The 24013-nt window shown below is 39.5% G+C and overlaps 1 protein-coding gene across 4 annotated transcripts in view; it reads right to left on the bottom strand.

Moving 5' to 3' along the window:
- Window positions 1-24013, bottom strand: part of ZSWIM8 (zinc finger SWIM-type containing 8) — a 63126-nt gene that overhangs the window by 21098 nt on the left and 18015 nt on the right. For 3 of the 4 annotated variants that reach the window (XM_040607017.1, XM_040607019.1, XM_040607018.1), the window contains exons 2-9: window positions 17177-17330; window positions 15947-16041; window positions 9948-10120; window positions 8049-8156; window positions 5126-5207; window positions 3717-3837; window positions 3165-3366; window positions 2104-2279 (exon numbers count right to left, since the gene is read on the bottom strand). In XM_040607017.1, the coding sequence (XP_040462951.1) occupies window positions 2104-2279; window positions 3165-3366; window positions 3717-3837; window positions 5126-5207; window positions 8049-8156; window positions 9948-10120; window positions 15947-16041; window positions 17177-17330 (1111 nt within the window). The other variant, XM_040607020.1, reaches the window with a different exon arrangement.

Raw genomic sequence — 24013 nt, 5'->3', positions numbered from 1 at the left:
ATAGCGTCTGCCCTGTTTGCTTCTCTGCCCCAAGTGAGCTATTAGTGATGGGAGCCTTAGCACTCTGAGACCAGCGAGTACCATGGGGAACTGCTCTTGGAAACATTCATAAAACAGTTTGCAGCAGCTGTGAAACCGCCCTGTGAACAACTCCAGTCAAGACGTTCAAAGTACAGTCTAAACAACCTACCCAGGGGAGCACAATGCCAGAGAGGACCACCTAATTTGCCTTCCAGGCACTTACCTCTTTACCCTGACACACCTACCTAGAGCCCAACAATTTAATTTAGGCTTTAGCAGGCTGTCCTCGAGAGACTAAACTGTTGCAAGCCATAGGCACAGAACAAGCAAGACAAAAATAATTGATGTTTAAATAACTCTGATGAAGCAGCAAGCTGGTAGGATTACATAGACTTAAATTACACAGCAGTTACTCCCGTGCCCCACATTACCATGGTTAGAACAAAGTATTTCTGCGTTTCCCAGCTCCAGATCTCACACAGAGCCTAAGCATAGGAGCAAGACAGTCTCAATGGATTACACATTTGGGTGCCCTTATTCAAGAAGAGGAAAAAACATTTCTAGAAATTGCACCAGTGTCTCAATCAACTGCCATCTTGTTACTGCCACTGATTTCAGAGATCTGGGGTACAAGCTCAACACTTCAATCCTCTCAGATTTCCCATCAAAAGCAAAAAAAAAAAACAAAAAAAACCAGATCAAAATGGGGTGACCCAGTTTAGGTGTAAAGGGTATTAGGGCAAAAGGGACTAAACAAAATGGACTGCTTCTATCTGTCCATGGAAGCAATGAATTAACAAGGGAGCAGACCAGTAGGGCTTAATCAAGGAGGATTTTCAGAACAAAAGAGAAGAGGGAACTACTCAGGAAAGGTAACATAAGGATGAATGCAATGAATTAGGAATGAGATAGCAAGTCTCCTTCTCACTCAAAAGAACAGCAAGGACGGGTAGAAGAGGATTCTTCATGGTGACTATTCAAACACCAACAGAATAGGTAATCAAGCAGGAGTGTTTCAATTATGCATGAGCTCAAGTAGATCTGAGCAAATTTGAACTGTGCCAAATAAATGTGAATACACACTGCACAACTTCATACTTTATTAAAACCCAAAATCTTTTATGGCTTTTCTATGTGATCTGATTGATGTTTGTGTTTATTTTAAGCCTCACTCCCAGTTTCCTACAGTTTTTGATTTATCTTCATCTCCTATATTTAGCTACTTCATACTGTAAACTGCACAAGACAAAAACTGCATCCATTTTAGTGTCCCTGAAGTACTTTACATAGATAGGGCATTTTATGAATGTTACACAACAATTCACAGAAAGCAAATCCCGTTAACGTGCAATACAGAAAATACCACCCTGTTTTCATTTGTTCTGAAAAACATTTTCTGAGCATTTATAGCATATTAAACTAATTCAGTACATTTTACACACCACTTTGTAGACCAGATGTACAAAAAAAATCATTAAACGTCAACTATCTCAACATAAGCCCTCAGTACCTCCACCACGGTTCAACCATTGCTAAACAGAGATGGCAGTGATTTTCCAAGGCACAATATGGTTTAGAAACCTGTAGAAGCCACACAATTTTTCCTCAGACAATTGAAAATACTGACTGAAAATCAGACACCGGTGACACCATTTACCAATACATTGCAGAGAATAAACTCCCTAAGAGCAGAGAAAGCAAAAAATGGTTCATCTTGGAACAGACAACAGTGAATGATGGGGCTAAACAGAAATCCATTAAACTGCTGAACAGTTAAATTTAGAAAACATCAAAATGTATTGGTAGCTGGTGTTATCATTCAAAGAAATGTTCTCCACTGGGAAACTGAAATGCAGAATTAAACTTGTATGTAAAAGTGAACTCTCAGAAAACAAATTATTCACCTTACATGATGTTGCTAAAAGTAAGCAGCCATAGCAATTAAAGTTTAAAGTAATTCTAGCGCTCTTGAACAGGTAATGAGGTAATGACACAAACGCAAGAAAGCACAGGAAGAAATTCTTGAGTGTGCTTGAATATCACAGAAATAAAAGAGAGACTGGATCTAATTCTGTTGCTCACCTCTGTGGACTAATAGTTGGGTCAAGGACAGCCAGCCTCCAAAGAACCACCATCTCATCACACATACTTGCACAAGCATGAGCAGCTACTTCTGACTGGCCGTTGCTGCGTCCCGTATGCCCGCTAGCACTGCTGTGTGATGCAGATGTTCGCACGCTGTACCACCAGCCGGTTATCTGCAGAAGAAAATGTTCAGTGGAGCTGTGTTGTGGCCAGCATCTCATCCCTTGCTCTCATTTAACCTTGTAACGACAAGGAAATGGGATCTGCAGCTAGGACCATGTTTTCATTTCATTCCAAAATAACGACAAGCATTAAAGCAGTATGATTTGTGAGAACTAAGGACCTCTCAAAATGTATTTGGTTAGAAGGCACATGCCCACAGAACAAAACACACTCAGGAGCTTCTTTTACTAAAGGCCTTCACACTTAGCGGGGAAAAAGTGAACAAACGTGACAAATGAAGCATTTGCTTTCCCCTGCTCAAAACTGAAGTATGTGATAGAGTAATAAGGAAACTTACACTGTAATTTATTTTTCAGTGTGAGATCAGTGTCCTGAACTGTAAAAGGAAACCTCTTTCCCAATATTATTTAAAAAAAATTTAAAAAGTATTACTTAAACCCATCAAAAGAGATCTTCTACAAAAATAACAAAAAAATTTGAGATTCTACCACCCAACATATTTCTTCAGTTTTATCAAAATGACAGCTCATACATGACGTACTTTGTTTAGAAACAAACCCATTAAAATAAATCACCTTGACTAGATAGAAATTAAATCAAACATGCTGAACAAAAGAGACCAGACTCTATATATTCATGTTAAAAGGATCAAGGTATTTTGGGGATAGAGTGTTAACAGGACATCACTAAGTCAGGACAAGAGCAATCTGTAACACCTTTTTAGTGTGGAGAAGCACATGTCCATAAAGCATACAGACTGTTAAGAAAAATAATAACTATTCAACCGTGGATTGTACAGGCATACAGCACCAGTCACTGGCTCATCCTGGTTCCCCAGAATTCCACCCCCTCCCACCGAGCAAACATTTGAATACCTGCTCATAGTTGAGACACTGGTCAGTCAGAATCTCCAGCAAAGGAGCTGCATTGCTATCCCGCCTCTTAAACATCTCCCGCACAATGGAAAGCAGGTTCCAGATTCCTTCAGGCTCTCTTCCTCGCAGGGGACGCAGGAGACAGGCCCACTCAGCAGCAGCTGGTGGCTCCGTGGAAGAGAGATACATTGAATTCACATCACTGTAGATAAAACAGAAGAGCAAGAATGAGAACAAATTAAATCAAGTACAGCCACACAAAATCCTGAATATATTCTACATCCAGAAGTACATTTGCACCTTAAATAGGATAGACATGCAAAACCTAAAAGAGAGAATGCATAATGAGACTGAGAACACCACACAAGCAAGGCATTGTGCACATACAGTGTGCTGTACTGAAATAACATTGGACAAGATATGCAAAAATACAGAGTGACCACGAAATGAAGCATCCTTCAGTCCATGGCATCACGTAAGGGTGCAGGCTGTACAGTGAGCTTGCAGATTACATGCCACATCACATTTTCCCTTCAATGGGAAACAGTTTACCTGAAAACAACAGGAGAAGGTCCACAGAATTTATGAAGGGTTTTCTTTATGTTGTCACTCAGAGTAGATTCATCTAAGTACCAGGTGCTTTGATCTGATGCAGAGGGTCCAGCAGTGGGATCTTGACAAAAGAACAACACATATACAGTCTGCAGGCTTCAAAGGTATTTTCCTCTGTGTGCCCAACCACAGAGATTATAGGGAGTACACAGGCAGTTACCCAGTTTATTTCACCCATTACAGAACTCACTATTCAGAACCATCTTAAAATGCTGTCATAACATTACCTTAACCACAGACAACACTAAACTGGGAGACATGGCTGGCATGCTGAATGGTAGCACTACAACCAGTGGGACAGGAGTAATTCAACGACTGTGGCAACAGAAACCTCACGACGTTCATTGAGGAAAAATGTACGCTTTTGTACCTGGGACAGAAAATCCCATGCATCAGTACAGACTGAAAACCAAATGGCTGAGTAGCTGATAGGGTTTGGTGATTATGGTGGATGCCAAGCTGAACACAAACCAATGGCAAACTTTCGCTGAAAACACAAAACAAAACACAAAAAACAACCTGCAAACTGTGCTATATCAATAAAAGCACAGCTAGCAGATGTAAGGAACTTAAGTCATCCCCCTCTACCTGGTACTGGTAAAGTTACACCTGGAATACTGTATCCAGTTTTGGGTCCCCCAGGCCAGGAACAATACTGAGAAACTAGAGAGGATATAGGGGAGAGGCATCAAGATAGCTGGGGGCACGGAGCACATGACTTATGAAGTGAGATTAAGGAAGATGGGCTAATTTAATCTAAAAAGGAGAGGGTGATGGGTGATCATTAACAGCCTATAACTACTTGGAATCACAAACACAATGTAGATGAACTCTTCTTTGTAGCAGCAGACGATAAATAAGGGTATTTGGTACTAGACATTAGGAAAAAAAAAATCTTGACCAAAAGGATAACGCAGCACTAAAATAGGAATACTCTGTAGCATCTCTGGTAACCAAGACTTGGCTAAGCAAGCCCACGCACAGCAAACCCAATCTAGTGTTGCAAACAGCCTTGTTCCAAATTAGAAAGGTCCCCTCCAATCAACATTTCCAGGAGTCTATAATTAATATAAAAAATTAATATAAAAGAAAAATCTTTTGTTAGAAAGATGCATTGCCTGATGTCCCGCTCATCTGCGTGCACTCCAAGGCATCCATTACACCAACAACTGCCTGTTGCTGTGCCATATATACAGATGCAAGTGCCTGTACTTAGCCCTTTTCCTTGACCTCCACCCGCAATCCAAGCTACATGGTAACAGACCAGTTCAGAAATGCAAAGCAATGGAAATATACCCACTTCCTATCTGTGACACAGATTACTGAAATCATATATATCTCAAGGTTACCTGGGGCTCCACACACTGTATTGATGGCAGTAGACTGAGAAGATAATAGTTCATCCAGCAAGCGCTGAGCTGTTGGGAGAATCTGAAAACATGAAGCAAACTTTCAATATGCACATGTCTTATCCTGATTTACCCATCCAAAGTTCTGCTTGGATTTTCATGCTTCTGGTAATTTCAGGTGTATGAAACACACAGAGTCACGTTTTCAGAAAGGACAACAGAGGGTGCTAAAGATTATACGATAGCAAAACAGCTGTTATACTTTCTCCTCTCCTTTCTCAAAGCAAACCTATATGTAAGGCTTACTTCCTACATCCACACCTTAAGAAGTAAACAAAAGCATCATAGGTTATCATCTCCTTTCTTATTTCTTGAGGAGTAGGAGCCCACAGAGAGTGATACTGTAGCTGATTTTGAGAGATAGGGAAGTGACTGCAGTCAAGGTGAGCATTATCCTGCACTTTGCATGTTCTTTATTTCTCGTTCCTAAATAATTTCTCTAAAACCCAAACTAATGGGAACAGAGGATCAAACTATAAGTTGCATTACACAACTTTCAGGGCAGACTTTAGCTTATCTACCACTCTGTTAGCAAAAGGACCATCTAAATATTAGCTCAGACTTAATAGTAAACTAATGCAATTTCAGCACTAAACTAATCATAGCTTCTGGACATGTCAGAGCATAAGCAGAGAAGGCTCAGACCTGACTGCAAAATCCTAAGTAGATATACCCTTAATATGCTCTTTCTGAAAGAAAAACGCACAGTAGAAAGCATTTTTTCCCCAAACTAAGTCTGGGCTGAAACCGTAGATCCATTTAGCCTTTAGCATGCACACCTACAACAGGTCAGGCATATAGTTAGGACTTAACGTGCAACAGAACATCCGATATCCCCCCACCTCTCTCCACACAACAACGGAGGTTAAAGATCACATTTACTGTAAAGCAAGGCACATTCACACATTCAGTACACCTATATTTTCAAATAATACAGATCCATCTCATACAGATGGAAAAATAACAATGCTTCAGAAGGGTATTTTGCATTTCAGCCACCTGAAGGAACAAAGTCAACATTAAGCTAGTCCTGTACTTTTTCCCACTAATTATAAGTCACCACAAAGCAGAAAAGTTACATGTCTAGGCAATGTCACACCTTAAGGTTGAAACATCAGGGACCTGCAGTGAATCTCCTTCAGGCATTTTTGCCAAGATATTAATATTTAATTGGAATAGGAGTACTGGCTTCACGGAGGGAAACAGCTCTTGGGAGAAGAACTGGGTAATAAATTCCAGCTGCTCAGAATCACTGACATTTTCATAGATATGGAAAACACTTTCTACAGAGATTTTGAAAAACATTTCCTTATCTAGCTGCATTCCTACAGACCACCATCCCTTTACACTTGAAAGTCATTCAGCATTACATTACTGTATCATGATGTCATTCACAAGCTGAAAATAAAGATCAAACAGAATCACGTGTACAGCCTACTCTAATTCTACATCATGTAGTCAAAATACGGGGTCCCAAGGTATCGGAGTATCTATCTCCACCCAGAAATCTTGAAGACCGGGAATGAGATTGTTGAAAGAGTACGGGGCATGCCTTGCCTTTTTCAAGGGAATTACACAACACAGGTTAAGAGGCATCTGCCAATAGCGCCCAAACTTTTCTGTTGGGCAGCATCCATCAAGTTATCTGCTAAGATAGTAATAATTAAATTAAATAATCCAGATGTTCCTGGGTGCACGGCTGGTACACATGACCAAAAGCAAAATAAACCCAGTAAAAAGGAACAGACATGGAATATTTGAAAGTAAATAACTCACATGCTATTGAGGAAACATGCTTTCAAAACCCTCCTTTTTTAAGCCCCAGACTATGTGACATAAAGCTCTGAGTCCTTAAGGAGAGAAGAAAAGCTGTGCCTGTTACATAATGCTGCAAGAAGTACACACTACTGGTGCTGAACTCTTAGCAACAAAAAAGTCGTATTTTAATATCACATTTGTATTATATGATTCCTTTATTGCCTCTCGTAAGAGGATTACTATTTCTGTAGGAAATTCAGAGTACATTTTAGCAACAGAATATCTTAGTGTCCCAAGCACAGCACCATAAATTAAATTTTAGGTACACGCTGACAACAATCTAACTCCTACTTAAGACATTATGCTACTGAAATGTGACAGATACCCATGCAGGTCAGTTTTTTCCTCAACCTCCTCTGGTTGAGCCAGCATGAAAAAGTTGTCAAGCCCTTATATTTTTTAAGCAGACATTTCACAATCACTTAGCTATCCTTGTGTATTTTGTGCAAGCATTTTGGGCAAAGGATACAAATGACCTGACCTTCAACAACATAGATATTTAAGGAACGAGAGAGCAGATTTTACCTTTGACTATCAAAATTTCATGTCTATTACTTTCCTTAATACAAATGATTCTTAGGAATCACCAAGAAGCTACAGCGGGGGCAGTCAAAAGGTCACCAGTGGGGTGCATTAGAAAGCGCCCACCTAAGGCATACACAACATATCCCCTGGGTAGTCTTCTCCACTTCACTAACGAAGCACACAAAAAAGAAGCAACCTGATTTGTGCTGACCTAAGTTTTTCACCACCATGCATTTATTTTATTGTGCTTGATCTTCCACAAGCTAAGCACATATTTATGCTAATATGAATAGCCACCACTCTCTCCTTTTCAGACACTTCTAATCTTTTCCTTGGCAGTAGACAATTCTCAAATAATAGAATGGCAAACCTGAAAGGGCAGTAATTGAAAGCCTTCCCAGAGCTCACAAATGAATAGCATAACTGGTTATCTTGCAACAAAAGACATCATATAAATTGACCCAGAATAAAGATAACTGGATTTAACAAAAAGTCAGTCCTATCAATTGTCCCCATTTACCTGTTGTGGAAGTTCACTGATTAGGTACTGAGCAAATTTTTGCAACTGGTCTCTTTGTAGCCGAGACAAGGACTCAGAAACAGGTGCTCGTAAGCATACCGCGGACGCCTGAAGAAAGAAAAGGAGATATAAACCACCATTAACAGGTCAGACTTAATGAAGCTGTGTCCACTGAACGGATGAAGTGTCACAAACAGTTAGCTATGCTGATGCATATCATGCTTGGTCTTGATGGACAATATTTTTTCCTGTAATTATGTGGTGTGTTGCAGATAACATGCAAATAAGCTGTCTAGGCTTTATAAAAACTGTTTTAATTTAAGAGTTTCTTTTCAAGGAAACTGTTTTAACAGATGTGCTTAAGTTCTGTTGTTGCTAGCAATTGCACAAATACTGGCAGGGATTTCACAAACAAACCTCTAAAATAGGACATTATTCTTTAAGCTTCTGGCAAACCAACCAGCTCTGTGGGGGGCTGTTTCACAGAATCACAACCACCTCATTTATCTCATTAGAGGTTTTTTTCTTCAATCTTAAAATCAGTCTCTTTCTGTATCTTAGAACAACTTAGACTATAATAAAACCCACCACTAGTTTCTTAACCTTTTTCACTCTACAGAACAAAAAAATGCCCAAATGGCACCTACCTAAACTTTAACCTGGCAACAGGCAAGAGCAGTTTGATAAGAAAGATGCTTCTGATACTGAATTGTCTACATAGAGAAATACACCTTGGCTTGTAACTTGCTAGTATCAGCAATCAGTACATACAAACATAAAAAATCCTTTCACTAGTGTTTTTCAGGTAGAAGAAAGGATTGGAGGGAAAAGAATTATATTTATCTTACAGAGGGTCCAAACTTCCTGAGTGCTTCCTGAGTGCAAATAATATAAATGAAAATTTCCCTCTTATCCTCACTCTCTGCAGTCACCTTTTAAAATGAGGACTAATAATTCAAAGCAGAACCCATTTTTTTGCCAACTCTCCAGTCCTAAGTACAGAAAGTACACCAATATTCCGATGATTTCACGAGTATCAATTTAAGCCTATTAAAATTGTCTATTGAGAAATATTAACAAGCTTCAGCAGGTTATTAGCACTTATTTGAGAATCTGGAGTTGATCATAAGCATGTTATCTATAAAATGTTCTGTGACAGAAGAAAAATCTTCTGTTCCTTTCAATCACCCAAGCTTAATCCTTCCCTAAGATGTATTTCTCAGCTTCCCAAAGACTGAATGGAAATGAATCTGTATGCCAGACTGAACCCCCAACTTGTGTATTTCATGTTGATTCTACGCATTTTCACCTGGAGTTGGTTGGAACAAGAAAGACCGATTTTTCACTCTCCACAAGGCCACACAGAATAGCAGCAGTCAAATAAAACCATAACCTTAACCGACTGCTTGATATCTACAGGTCAAAATGACACTTACCTGCCTCAGTATGTGTTAAAATGAACTAGTGAGCATAAAGGCCAAGAGTGATCAAAATTACTTTCCTTCTGCACTCTGATCAAACAACCTAAAGAAAGAGCTTTCAAATCCCATATTTACAAAGACTTTTAATAAAAGACTAACTATTGGTGGCCCTTCACTCCTTGCAGAACTGAAGAAAGAATGAGCAATTTAGCATGTAAATGAGAAACAGGAAGGAGCCAAAAAGGACTCTGTATCTACCCTTAGCAATTTGCACATTATCAAAGGACATGCTGCAGTTTAGAGCCTCAGACAATTCACTCTGCAGACTGCAACTGTGAGCGCACATTTGCACAATCTGTAACCAAAAGGAGTGCCAAGAACAATTTCCCTAAAAAGAGTGTGTGTTGCATAAAACTGTAATAAGGAGAGACTCAGAGAGGATGCCTAGGGGAGAGCAGAACTGTATTTAAAGGCCTACGTTGTGTATCCGGAAGAGGCAGAGCGCCACGACGTGAGCACACCACTTGGCCCCAGCGCCACAGGTACAGCTGCACGAGGTGATCCTGCATCGGTCAAACATCACCGCCACGTTGTACGCACCTTTGGGTGGCACCATCTGTGGGGGTACCACAGTGGCACTCAGATGGAAGCCTGTTAAAATTCAAAAGTCCAAAGTTACCCTTTTCCAGTGCTTGGGAGACAGATTCAGTTAGCACAGAACTCTAGGTACGTGCCATTTAAACACTGAAACAACATGTCTAGAAACAACATCCACACAGGAATGGACATGGATCCAGAGTCTCCCACATTTGTGTTTTCCCCATCAGCTACAGCAGAATATTAGCAGAAAGACATAATGTGCTATAAGAGGTTCAAAACTTGCAGCTTTCAATACATTCATTTACCTACATGTTTATTTCTATTAATATTTAATGAAGAAAAGAACTGGATAAAGCCATGACTGAAAAGCGTGGGTTTCTGATCACAGGGTCAAAGCTAGACTATACATATTTCAGGCATGATTTCTATGTTAATTAACTCTGGCAACAGTGCAGAACAGGCTAGGTGACTTCTTCAGAATTATTTTCAAGTCACTAACCTTTCACAATTTTACAGGGAAACTTTACACTTAACACCTGAACACTTAGTTTCACTTTGTGGCTTCAGAAGCTATCCATTTCTCAAAAATTATATACTTCCTTGCAATTCTGCAAATATCCCATTTTTATAAACCTTGTACTCCAAAAGCAAAAAAAAAACCCCACAAAACTCTTGCTTAGACTAAAGTCAAGGGAAAAAGGAAATCTCAGCAATCACATTTGAATGAATCCAGCCACATTAGTCTGTGATGAAACAAATCACAAATCTCATTTCAGGCAGGCTGATAAAGAACTTTATTGAGGCTTGTTTTCATGTAAACTCACGTACAACGCATACCAGTTGTACCTATAATGCACTTTCTTCTACAGATAACGGTTATCCACAGGCACATGTGTTACAAGCAGGAAAAAAACATCAGGAGCATGAATCTTCTACTTGTCTTGAAGGTCCCTGTCACCAGTTGATCATCCTCTACAGTGCTGACTATCAGCCTCAGAACCTTTCTGCTGATCTCAAATTCAGTCTTAATGAAGCACAGAAAGCACCAAGGGTATCAAAGCCATAACCAAAATTCAATTCAACAATCTACCTTAAGAGAAAAAATATGGCTTGGGACAGGTGACTGAAATAGTTTCTTCATCGTCAGCACAGGGAAGTACATTATAAATCCAAGCTACTAAGTTTTTATTATGATATTGTGAGATTATAATAATGATGGCATTTGGGAGTGCATGTGACCTACTAAATCCCATCTGAAACAATGTACGCTATTTCTTCCTCAAAATATAATCCCTGTGCCAATACAAACTTGCTCTTACCTTGCTTAACCTTTTCATTTTTCCTGTTCACCAGAATTCAAATCCTCTTCCTGATGTGGGTGATTAATTCGATTAGTACACATAATACCACCTAAATTCTTCAGCCATTTTAACAATTGGAACAGAACCAAAACAAAAGGCGGTATTCACACAAAATTACTGCACTGCTTTTTACTAGCTACAGTTCTAATTTATGTTCCACACTTGGATAATATAACCCAAACAGTTCAGCTAGTCCTTCTGTCATACTAAAAGCATCTCAGGCTAATGCCAAAATTCCCTAATTTTCACAAAAGCAAATTAAGCATTTCAGAAATTGAAACTGTAGCAATTCTGTTTCACTGAGAAAAAGAAGTATTCAAAATGTGTTAAGAGAAGAATGGGTCACAGCTACATGTTTTTACCAGGCTCTAAACATGGATTTTTTATTTGTATAATAAAGACAGATAACTGATTAAATGCTAAGAGGGAAGAACAGTTATAAAAAGTGACAAAGAAAATTTAAGGGCTTCAGCATCATATCATATAAGCTTCAGACACATCATAAGCTCCAACTCAAACTGTAGCTCGATTAACATGTCTGCCACTGACACCGCTAATTCAAGCAGCTCTGCCCAGTTCTTCTGCACCACCAGCCTTGCTGCACTGAACAACGGTTTGTGGGACCGCACAGGAAACCATACCAGGAAAAAAGTCTGGATTAAATCAATGGTTACTTTTACCAGCATAAACGCCACAATTCAGTTCGCTGCACAGCTTACAAGCCTGAGACTGTAAGGACTGAAAAGGTGACTATGAGGGGCACAATTCCAGAATGCTTTAGCCCAAAGCTACCATTTAAAGAAATGGTCATCAAATTGTACTTGTTTACAGCCAAAGTGCAACTATTGCCTTTTTCTGCAGACCACAGCTCCTACCCTCCTGCTTAAATGTGAAGAATCACATCTACCACATATGTGAGCAACCTGGCCACCTCATGGAGACCACAAGAATGTTCTTCTGTTCCACCCATCCCCTGCTCCCACTGCCTAATAATGGCTTATCTACTCCATGCATAACAATACATTACAAGAACATGTCTGCATGTACCAGCAGCATTCATTCTGCAACTGGATGTAGCCCACCAGAAAAAAACAAAATCTATACCCTATTCTTAGCAAGCTCCACTCCCAGAAGACCTCGAGAATGAGCTGCAGCCAGAGGAATCGCTCTGCTAGGAGTCTCACCTCTCTGGCTCCCATTTTTCTTAAATGCACTGTGGGCACAGAGCAAGCTTGGTGCTTCTGTGAATGCATTTAGGCTTTCTACACAGAAAGCGCATCTTAGACTTCTTATGAGCACCAGATTTACTACTCAGGCACAGAATAAGTCAAGCATCCAGCACCGACACTTCAGAGAATGTGTCAGGTACCTGCACTGTAAAACACACTAGCTATGCACAGAGAGCACCAGGAGTGATCTGCTGCACCCATGAAGCAGGTTTTATCATGTAGTCAGGAAGGGAGAGCAGCACACTGTCCTCTCTGATACTCAATTAAGACACATGGTTTGATCAAACATAAAAGCTAGAAATAATTAACTGCTGCTTAGACTAGGACCTACAAAACAGAGATGACTTCTTTTTCAGTCCATACCTTATCCTTCTCACTGCTCTACCCCTGAAACTTAATCTTTCAGGAAAAGTATTCAAAAGAAATGTATGCTCCACACTGGTTTTCAGAATTTTAGGCTAGCTACATCAATGTCTTTTGCATTTAATATTTACTTCATCATGAAACTCACTTATTGTGAAATTCCAGTTCTGTTTATTAATTTTTCTGAGGTCCTATTAGTCCTCATGATTTCAGGTAGAAATGCACAAATTTTAAATACCCCAAGCTCCTCAAATCTTTTCATTCCAGTTGCTTATTAGGTGACCTATGAGTTAACAACACCCTGCTAGGAATACTTCTTGCAATACAGGTTCCAGGGTTTCTTCATTGACATTTGGTAGTTCTGATGCCCCTACAACAATTACAGCAAACACACCTCTGCACAGAATTTAAGAACTTTCTCTCTTACTTTCTCAGAACTAACAGAAATAGGAAAATGAAAGCTGAACCAAAGCTTTTAGACAGGCAACTACGCAAGGCAATTCTGGACATGTTTGTTTAAAACCAAGATAGGAGAATCTCTAAAAAACAGAGACCTCGAGACACTACTCAAGGAGATACAAAGTTAGAACCCAGAATGAACCTTCTACTGGCTCCCTCAATTGTTAAAAAGAAATTAAGAGATTGATAGAAAGTCAGTGCCTGAAATCAGCAACTACAACACACCTATTTGAGAACAGCAATAATGTCTTCATTGCAAGGAGCCTGGTATATGACTGCTACAAAGGGAATGCGCAGGAGAAGGTCTGTAAAAGCCAATTCTTTGTGTATATACAGTAGAACACCGTAAAAAAGTGGGGGTTTGGAATGTGATGAAGAGGTGCTATTGTTCAGAAATTATGGATATGGATTTGCATGTGGGCAAGATGATTAAGATTACTCATTTATGTTTAAATCAAAAACATATCTTATACTGCAAAGGCAAATGGGACAAAAAGAGCACACAACACATTTCAAGCTTTGTCCTATTGATCACAGTATCACAAAGCACTGCCCAACCCCCCTCCAAATCAAATCCCCTCTCAAGGGCTGCTTCATTTCCTGTGGGTTTTTTCCCATTTGTCAGTATATGAAAGTCAAAACTGCAACCAAAAGCCTTAAAATCATTTGGAGCAGACAACTGAAATTATATCCACCCCACCTGTACTGCCTAGCTTTGGGGCTGCGACTCATGGCGGGGGGGGGGGTGGGGTAGTTAAAATCCCTCCATTAGATAAAGTTCCTCTACTAAGGAGGAAACAACGTTACTGTTTAAACAGAGTTACTTCCCTTTCCACGCACATAATCCTTTGCCAAGAAGCAGAGTTGCCATATGTGTACTTCAGAAGTTCCTCTCCCCTGTATCATTTACCACCTCCTCTTTTTCCCTATTCCTCCCCCAGTCACAGGGTTTGCACTATTTCTAGCCTTTGCTCAGTTACACTGCTTTACACCTCCTTGCCTTATAATTGACTATTGAAACAAGTTTTGAGCACAGTCCTACCACTGTATACTAAATACTCTGCCCTTTTACATAGTGAAAGTCCCAGGAATTATGGAATTTCAGCCAGTTACATTTTAGCTCATTTTGCCTCTCTCAAACATTTGCCTTCCTGAAGTTCGGCAGATGCCTTAGAGGCGTCTCTCAGCATTTCAGTCCTGATATCAGGAGCTTACAAATGCACTCAAAAGTCAGTTTAATCCTATTTAGCTCAATTTCGTTGATGTTCCAAAATTACTATCTGGTCTCACTGACAACTCAACATACCTAAAGTATGAGCAAGTACTTCACTTCCATTCCCAAGAATTCCTGCTACTGTTACTACAGTAGACAACAGACTAGGTAAAATCCTTTCAGATGCTTTACCCCATATTCAGATAGTAGATTGCAGAAGACTGATGAACTGCTATCTCAATGACTATCTCCTCCTTTCATTCTCCCCAAAATTTTACAGTACAAGTCACTTTCATTCTTTCTTGAGGGTTCTTCACCTAACTTCATTCATTCCACTGATCACTGAGAGTTAAGTATTACTGGTACTAGCAAATAAACAGGTCCATAGAAGTCTCCATTCCTCATCACAGGAAAATAGAGGAACTTTCCTCCTTAATATTACACAGCTTTTGATATTATCATTTTTCTTATTACAACCAGGCTCAGTTCCCACAAGCCAATTAGTATTCTATTTCTGAAGCTTACACTTGCAGAAAAAAACAATACATCTGCGTTAGATTGACATGGCCCACCTTGACATACCAGTGTCTTTACTTCACATAATGCCTTCCTAACAGCTGACACTGGAAAAGCCAGCTCAATATTTTTCTTTACTTCAAAAGGCTTTAATGAAAAATCCAGAGTCCAATTCTTTAGAAAGATTAGTTTCTACAGCCATAAAACATAAAAAGAACACGAGAAGTGAGGAGAAGCAATAAAACCCACTGTTTTAAAACAGGGATTTGCTTTGCCAAAATACTACAAGTAGTATTTTTAGTTGTATTATTAAAGCAATCCTTTTGTTATAAGAATAATTAAACCTTGCAAACTTTCTCTCTGCCATACATGCACTTTAGGCAAGGCATTAATTTGATCATATGACTAAAAAACCAAGTTCTCTTTATCAATGTGGAATTTAAGCATTACGGAGGCAAAGGCATTTACGTTTTTTTTCCAAAATGCTGAGTCAGATTAAAGGTCTAATTTTCAAAACATTTCTGGCTTTTCACTCAGTTTCACAGCTGAGCTGATGGAGGCTGAAATAAACACAGTATTTAGCTCACCACATCACAAAGAACATATGGGGCAGGGAGCTTAATCTAGGATGACAGAAAAGCTTGTTTTGGGACATAGTCATAGCACTGCTGTCCCATTGCAGATATGGGTTTGGGAATCTGAAATATCTACAGACGTGGAGCTGCAGTGTCCTTACCTATCTGGAGAGGGTCTTTGACAGCCCGCACCCGGAACAGCTGTTCCCCTCGCTGGAACTCATCTGCACTGCCATTCGCCAAACACGAGTACAATCTGCAAGAGATACACATAATATATCGAGATCAATCAATTTTTTAGATACTTCACAGTATTATCTTCTTAAATTCTTTGTTGACATTTCCAGCTCTTTTCCGCCACTTCTGCATCACAATTCAGCCATAAAAATCATTAGTCTCTTCCTAACTGGGTTTGTGTATTGCCATTGGCTCTTCTAGGAATTCCAAACTAAGTCTCCGAAATACAAATTCATACATACCCTAAAATTAAGGTTTTATATACAGTATAAATCAATTTAAGGTCCAATGTTAGCATGCCACAGTAAAAAATCCTTGTACTTCCAGATGATTTACATGCAGGCTCACATGCCGTTTTTTCACATCTGTGCTCATCAGAGTAATGAACATGTACAACCAGCTGGCTTGCTCTGATTCCCCACAGGTGATCTTACAAATCACACCAGCACCATCTACACCAGAACATTAAATGAATGCATCTGAGAACTTTCAGGATGATTCTTTCTAAAAGGAGTGTAATATCACTACTTTGCAAAAAAATTCTGAATGTGCAGTTACATGGGTAGGCCTCCTGTAGTATAAAAGCTTCAGCATAAACACATGGGTAAAAGATCTAAAAGCACCGAGTTTTTGACTGTGTACTCACACAATTTATGTGGAAACATAAGAAATATAGTCATCCCTGACTGTATCCACTCTGATCACTGATGTACTCAGCAAATTCCGATTCTCCCACTTGTACCAACAAAAGGCTTGCACAGCACCCTAAGCCAGTCCTCCCCAGAAATTTCTGAGCCGTTAAAGCTCTTGACTCAAGCAATAGATTTAAACTGGAAAGAAGACCACTTAAGATTAACGTAAGGACAAAACTCTACAGAATAGTTACTATCAGGCAAACTACAGGGTGCATTTATTCTGCTGTCATTTACACATAAAACTTGCATGTGTACATGCTTTTCCTGGGATGTGTGCAGGGCAGCTCACCCTGAAATAAAACCCCGTATCATAGCATATCACACAGTGATCCGTCCACATATTACAAAACACACATGAGAACAGCAGAAGCAGCAAATATAAGGGATATCAAATGGGCAACAATTCTCTCGCAGTGAACAGAACTTTTCCTGAAATATCAATGAAATAGTATTCATTACCTGATATCTTCCTCATTTTCTGGGAAACTCCAGAAAGCGATTCGAAGCTGCAGTTGCTCGGGCACTGGAGGATAAACCTTCTCCACCACCTCGAATGGAATGTGAAATGCAACCTGTTTTGCAGACAGTTCCACCAATGGGATCACCAACCCATCTAACAAGACAAGAAGCAAAACACACTTAGCCATTCAAAGAATAAAACTCATGAGAGGCTAAAGAGATGGGAGCAGGGAGTTCTTCCACTTCTCTCACCAAGCTCAAGGACCAATTCAGATAGACAAGAAGTAGCACAGAAATTTTCTGAAGGACTGCCTGCCAACTTCACGTTAGTTTTCAGCCCCCTAAGGGCATGGGTACACATTCCCAAAAAAGTTTGTCAGGAAAGCTACGTTAGCCAAGCAGACAGCAGTGACTTCAACTTTGTCTCCTGAAAAAACTGAAGGTAACCAAGTATTTTTCATACATTTCTGTTAGAATATGGCAGCAACATCCTGTGAACACCAGGTGATTGCGCAGAGAACTATTGCAGTCTATATGCACAAGATGGCAATGGAAAGGTTATCCAGTAACCTTAGTATCAACTTTTTTGTTAACATTCAGTATTCGACCGTTTGCAAGATTTTAACTTCAATTAGTATTTGTTTTATTTCCTTCGCCACCACCCTTCATATGATACCGGTCTTTATATTTCTAGTTCTTTACAGAAGCAGCTGTGAATTCACACGTTTGTCCAGTGCTAACTACACTGAGCTCATGAGGGTCTTAGCTGAAGGCACCAAGAGCTTTATGCAAATACATTTAACCACTGCCTTTCTACCAAACTAACTTCACTTTTTACATTTTTAAGGGCAGCTGAAGATTTCTTATAATCGGGCTATGGGAGTCTTATGTTTCTGCTTCACTCTGAGCTGGATTACACTCCATACAAAATGCCAGACTTGCCTTATCTGCAAGCACCTCAGTGCTTCACTGAGATCACTTCCTGATCCATCGCCACAGCAGCCTTGGTTCCTCTGTCTTCCAAACCCTGGTGCCAAGAGCCTAATTGGTTCAGTTTCAGATATTCAATGTTATGTCTCTTCACCTCCCTAACCAGCTTCTAAAACACCACTGGAAGCCAGAATGTAAACCAATCTGGCCCTCAGCTTTCCCTCCCCACCAGCCTCCAGGCAACATATCAAAGGAAAACTTAAGCCCTGATGTCAGTAAGCGCTTTCTCACCCTCTGCCTAGAGACACCCTCCAGTCGGAACAGCTGGGAAACAGATAGGGAAGGAGAGGGCTTTGAAAGCACACGCACACAGCAAAGCAGCCAACAACTCCCCCAGTACCAAGCAGACCTGTCAAAGTGGAAGGATTACATAAATATGGAAGGGAAATAGTTCTCAAACATCCACATTAATGATTTTTTGATTGCAGTGAAATTAGATTCATTAGGCAGCACACCCATCTCCCAAATAGAGTCAGTCTTTTACCGTCAGGATTGTTTCTCCATCACCAGTGACTTTCACTCTATGTTATAGACAGAGCCTCTGTTTTACAGCGCTATAATCCCATGCACAAATGTGAAAGTAGCAGATTGTAAAATGAATAACGACAGAAAAGTAGAGCGTCCCTTTCTCTACAGCTAGCAAATAAACAAGATTTTGGCAGAAAAGTCATCAGATTTCCACTTTTGACAACCAGAACAGGTGTACAGCTTTTATCAAGTCACTAAAAAAATTTACTGGTTTTAATTCGTCACAACACAAAACAAAATACTGTTTTTAATTAGTGCAACATAGCCAACCTAAATATCATTGCTGCTAGTACAGTAGTAGGAGATACCACAGAAAGTCCAAACTGAGGCACTTTAGCGCTTGAAATTCCTCTGAGCAATGAAAGCAGAGGTATTTCTTGTGGTTTTAACTGCACTTTTTGTATAGAGGCACTTCATCCAAGTCTTTCATTACACAACACTAGAAAAGAGATAAAACCTAAACAGCTTCTACAAGGTACAAGACTCAAAAAAGACTTCACTACCAGGTGAAACACCTGCACATTCTTCGAAGAGCTGCGAGCCTGCAGCCTACATGGTATTCCTTTTTACAAGGATTTGATGCTAGGTTTAGAAGATTAGATTAGAAATGCTAAAGACAGACAAAAGCAACAAAAGCAAATGCATTCTGTTTATTATTTTATCAATACACCTTACTCTTAAAAAATATTTTACTTTACTGTTGCAACAGACTAGGACACACACACAGTTACTAGGTCTCAGTGGTACTAGTAGAGTAGTACTGGTACTAGGAGCAGTAGTACGATCATTGCAATCGCCCCTCAACCTCTCTATTACATAACATGGCTGTTCTCTCTCATGCTAAACTAAACTAGCTCAAGAAAAATACTTTGACAAGTGTTACTGAAATTACCTCTCCTGAGAAAGCATTTCTTCAAACTGGGAAGACAACATGAGCTCTCCTCACCTGCTCCAGCACAAGTCGGCCAGCTCGATTTCAACGGTTTTACACAGCGAACTAAGGTAACAGGCTGACTTGGTGTTGAACTTATTAACTGATTCAGCAGCTGTACTGTGTTAGCAGTAATCAGAAGACAGGTGGCCAATTATCTGGTGTATCATAACCCACAGTCGGACGGGCACAGCACATGGCCCAGACTTTTTCAGAATCAGGTGAAAGCAGTAAAACCTGCTGGGGGAAAAAATAATCTAAAAAGCAATGACCTTATCTATAAAACCATGCACCTTTCTAAAACACTGAATTTTCTACAAGGAAAAAGAGAAATGGAAAAGAAATAGTAGAAAATAACTGAAAAGTAGAAAATAATTTTTCAATGATACTTTGAGGGCAAGTGAATTCACAGTAGCTAACTTGGCACACAAAACAAACACCAAAATTACGAAGTTAAATTGCCCTAAGTTTCCAAGGGCTAGTGCCCTATGTAGCCAAGGTAAGACACTTACTGATCATCAGAGGGTCTTTTCCCCTTAGGCCTCCTGTACAGTCAGCAGGACAGCCTGAGTTGTGTGCTTAAAATCGACTCTGAATACTCTCCTTTGAGTCTTAAGCAAAGAGAGAACCATTCACAATGTTTATCTCTAGGTACACAAATCCAGGGTTGGTGGATTCTTACCTAGATGTATCAAAAGGTATTATCAATAAAACAGATAAAAGGTACTCTCCGGTCCTATAATAAATTTGGCCAAGAAAAAAAAAATTGCTAATAAAGAAAAGGAGAAAGCATCACAGCTTCTGCTCAGAAAGAAAAGTTAAGGACAGCAAGGAAGATTGCAAATTTAATATAAAAAACAATACAGTAGTGAAATCAAAGATGTAATACAAAACTGACAAATCTGGAAGACAAATCTATCCAAGGGAGATCATTTTAAATTGTGGAGCAAAACTAGCAAAAAATCAGTGCTTCCTCTTGGGAAGCAGACATGATGACCCAGGCAGAACAAAGGAATAATTTCAAGTCTTGGAAGAATAAAGTCACAGGCAAAGCATAAGCAACCTCAAACCATTCTCACTTACAGGTTAAACGCCTAGCAAAACCCAGGTCAGGAAGGGATTTTGAGGGGCCATCTCATCTATACCTCCTACGGGAGAAGCAGGATCAAGCATATCCAAACCATTTTGAACAAATCACATCTCGATCTGTTTACTGCCATGTGAAACAAGCAGCTTTGATGGGGACTATCCTACCCTTTTGGTACTGTTTTATGTAAATTACAGGCTTGATTTTTATAGCCATTTTGTAACAGCTAAAACTGGCATAGACATAATTATTTCTGCTGGAACAACAACAACAAAAAAAACACCAAACCCCAACCCTTAACCCCAAAACATCCAACACAAGCTATGCACACAAACATGCATTTTCATCAGTGGAAACAACTTCTGTCCCAGCAGGGCTTACTGACATGGGGATGTGTATGTAGCCACATAGCTTAAGCTTTCCTAATACAGGGTAGGTTGTAACAAGCTGCAGTCAACAATTAGTCATAAAAACAGGTCATGTTCCAACTGAGCTATTACTCCTTCAGTACAATAAATGAGTTTCTATGATAGACAAATCTGCTTGAATAATCCACAAAACAGGGGCCATGAGAATACCAAAGAGTTATTAAATGGATCTGAAAGGAAAACCAACTGGACCAAGCAATGAATGTATTTGTTATCTAATTACATTATTTCCATTGGGTTACTTTCATTTGACACACATCCTAAAAATAAACTCTATGTAATTGGAATAAATACAAATGCAAGTGAACAAATCTCACAGCAACAGACAAGGCACAGTGCAAAGACAGAATGCATTGCTTTTGTTATATATACCTTAAGAAAAATGGCACGTTAGGCTTCATTATCTTTTTAGAGACATGTCTATAGCTTTGATTTTATAGCCATCCCCTGGCCCCCATCTCACATTTCCCCTCACCTTTCCCGCTGGCTTCAGTCCAAAACGTAACAGAGCGGAACAAAGTAATACGACTGTACTCTGAATAAGGAGATGAAGAAAATTAAGTGAAGCACTTCTGGTATCAAAAGCTAAAGTGAGAAGAAAAACTAACAGGAAATAATCAGAGTGCAATCTTGACCAGTGAAGGAGGTACGTGGTGGCGTTATAAAACCTGTTCTACTAACATCATTTTTAAAATGGTTAACTATTACATTGCTTTTTAAAGGATTTGCCATGTAGAAAAAGAATTCTGTTACTGTAGAACGCACTTTAAGCATTTCTGCTCATTTTATTTAGTTGAGTGCCTATCAGTAAAGAGTCTCTTAGGTCAGTCATATATTCTCTCTCTGATACCCTCGAAAACCAAGAAGTGCTAAGAATTCTCAGATACAGGCAAGCAGAGCAAGCATTACATTTAACCGTAACATAGCTAAATAAAAACTCTTCCAAATTATTTGGTTTCTTGCTGTTTTCTATTTTTTTTACATTTACGTCTAAAATTCTGGTGTTGGTTTTACTTTATTCTCTTGTTCTTTTTTCCTTCCTAGAAATTTATTCTCAGAGTTGATGTCTTTAAGAAGTACAGGCCAAAGGAATATATTCCTTCAAGTCTCAAACTCTGCAAGAAACATCAGAAAACTTCACCTTTGTCTTCAACTCTGTAATACTCAAAGACAAATACTCTGATTGTAACTTTAAAAAAAGTTCCCCGAGGTGAACATTGCAAAATGAAACATGAGCTTTTTAATTACAAATTTACTTTTCATTTCACATAAATTAGATCCAAGGTATTTAGGCCACTGCTTATTTTACCACATAATCAACATCCTATAAAAAACATTACATGTGTTTTTAAAAATAAACAAAATTCACCTCTGAACTGAGGAGAAGACACATGGTATGTAACAGAAGCATGTTGCAAAAGTTTGAAAATAAGATATTTTCCTTCAAAAGCATTTCTCTTCCAAAGCTCTGTCCACAAGGCGTTCAGTTAAGGGCAGAACTGATTCAATGGGTCACAGACACCCCACCACCAGTCATTTTTCTGTCACATTAACATTTTGCCCAGGTAGGTCCCAGCCCTACGAAGTGATCAGAAAGGGAATCTCGTCAGAAGTGTTGACCTGATATACTTGCAGCCTATGTAAGCAGTAAGGGTACATTTCTGCCCATTTGCTCCTTTGTGGCTTCCAAGCACAGACTTGTGAGATGGGTAGCTAATGCCTGTCCCATACAACCTCCCAAACTTCAGGCAACATTATTAAAATCTCAGCACACCTACAATGCACAAGTACATAATACATAGAAATGGTGGAATATGAAGAGCATCCTCGAATAGTCTTGGGATTACACTCTGAGGAGCAAATCAGACTAAGCACAACGAAATCTAAGCTTCATAATGCAGTCACAAAAATGATAGCTGTGTTTTCAGAGATGTAAAGGAAAAGTTCTCCATTTGAGTAGAAGAAATATTGCAGCTGCTCTAGTCTGTGCCTTAAGACTTGGAACATATGAAGACTTTACTTGGAACACATGAAGTACTGAACCACAACCACCAAGCTCCAGTAGGAAACTAAATACTTACCATGAACACCCCAACTGAAATAGGCAACAGATTTAAATGTAGAGAGAGATAACATACAAGCACTTAAAACAACAGAAGAAGCATTCACCTTTAAACACTCGTGCCAAAATGGGTCAGAGAGGAGAGAATATTTGGGATAAAAGAGTTCAAACTAAACTGAACAGCATGAGAAAATTCTGTTGTAACGGCTCACAGATGAACAGCTGGAGCAACTATGAAGCTACACCATGTAGCAGAAGAAAGATGAGATAGACAAGCCGAGAGTTGACTATCTAATAAAACACATTAGGTAATGAAGAAAAATCTCACTCAAGATGCCTTCTTTCAGGACTGTATTCTGTTTCTTACAATTAGTAACGCATTTCACGGTAGCTGGTCTAAGTGGTGTTCATAGCACACACATCACAAATTGCTTCAGCACAATTAGAGCTAATGGGTGCTTTTGGGGCAGCCCAGCAGACATGCCAAATACTGAACAGGCACCAAGAATGAATTTTCTTGCCCCAAACACAATTCAAGAGAAGAAACCAAACTGGCAAGCCCAGGGGTGAGGACCCCAAGACTGAACCAGGACCCTGCAACGTCAGACCCTGACAGCTGAACAGACACAAGGACCTGCATCCATACCCAGTCCTGGTCTAGCCTGACTACGTGCAGAATGAAGCATCTGAAAAGCTGAAGACATAGTGCAATATTCAAATACTGACTCCCAGCTGTCCTCAATTAGCATTCCTCTGCTTCAGATTAGTAATTCCATGCTAATTTATAGTGAAAGAAAAAAATCCACAACAT

This window comes from Falco naumanni, chromosome 9 (assembly GCF_017639655.2).
Source record: "Falco naumanni isolate bFalNau1 chromosome 9, bFalNau1.pat, whole genome shotgun sequence".
Classification (NCBI taxonomy): domain Eukaryota; kingdom Metazoa; phylum Chordata; class Aves; order Falconiformes; family Falconidae; genus Falco; species Falco naumanni.
The sequence above is the reverse complement of the archived record's forward strand: the minus strand, read 5'-3'. Positions and strand labels throughout refer to the sequence as shown.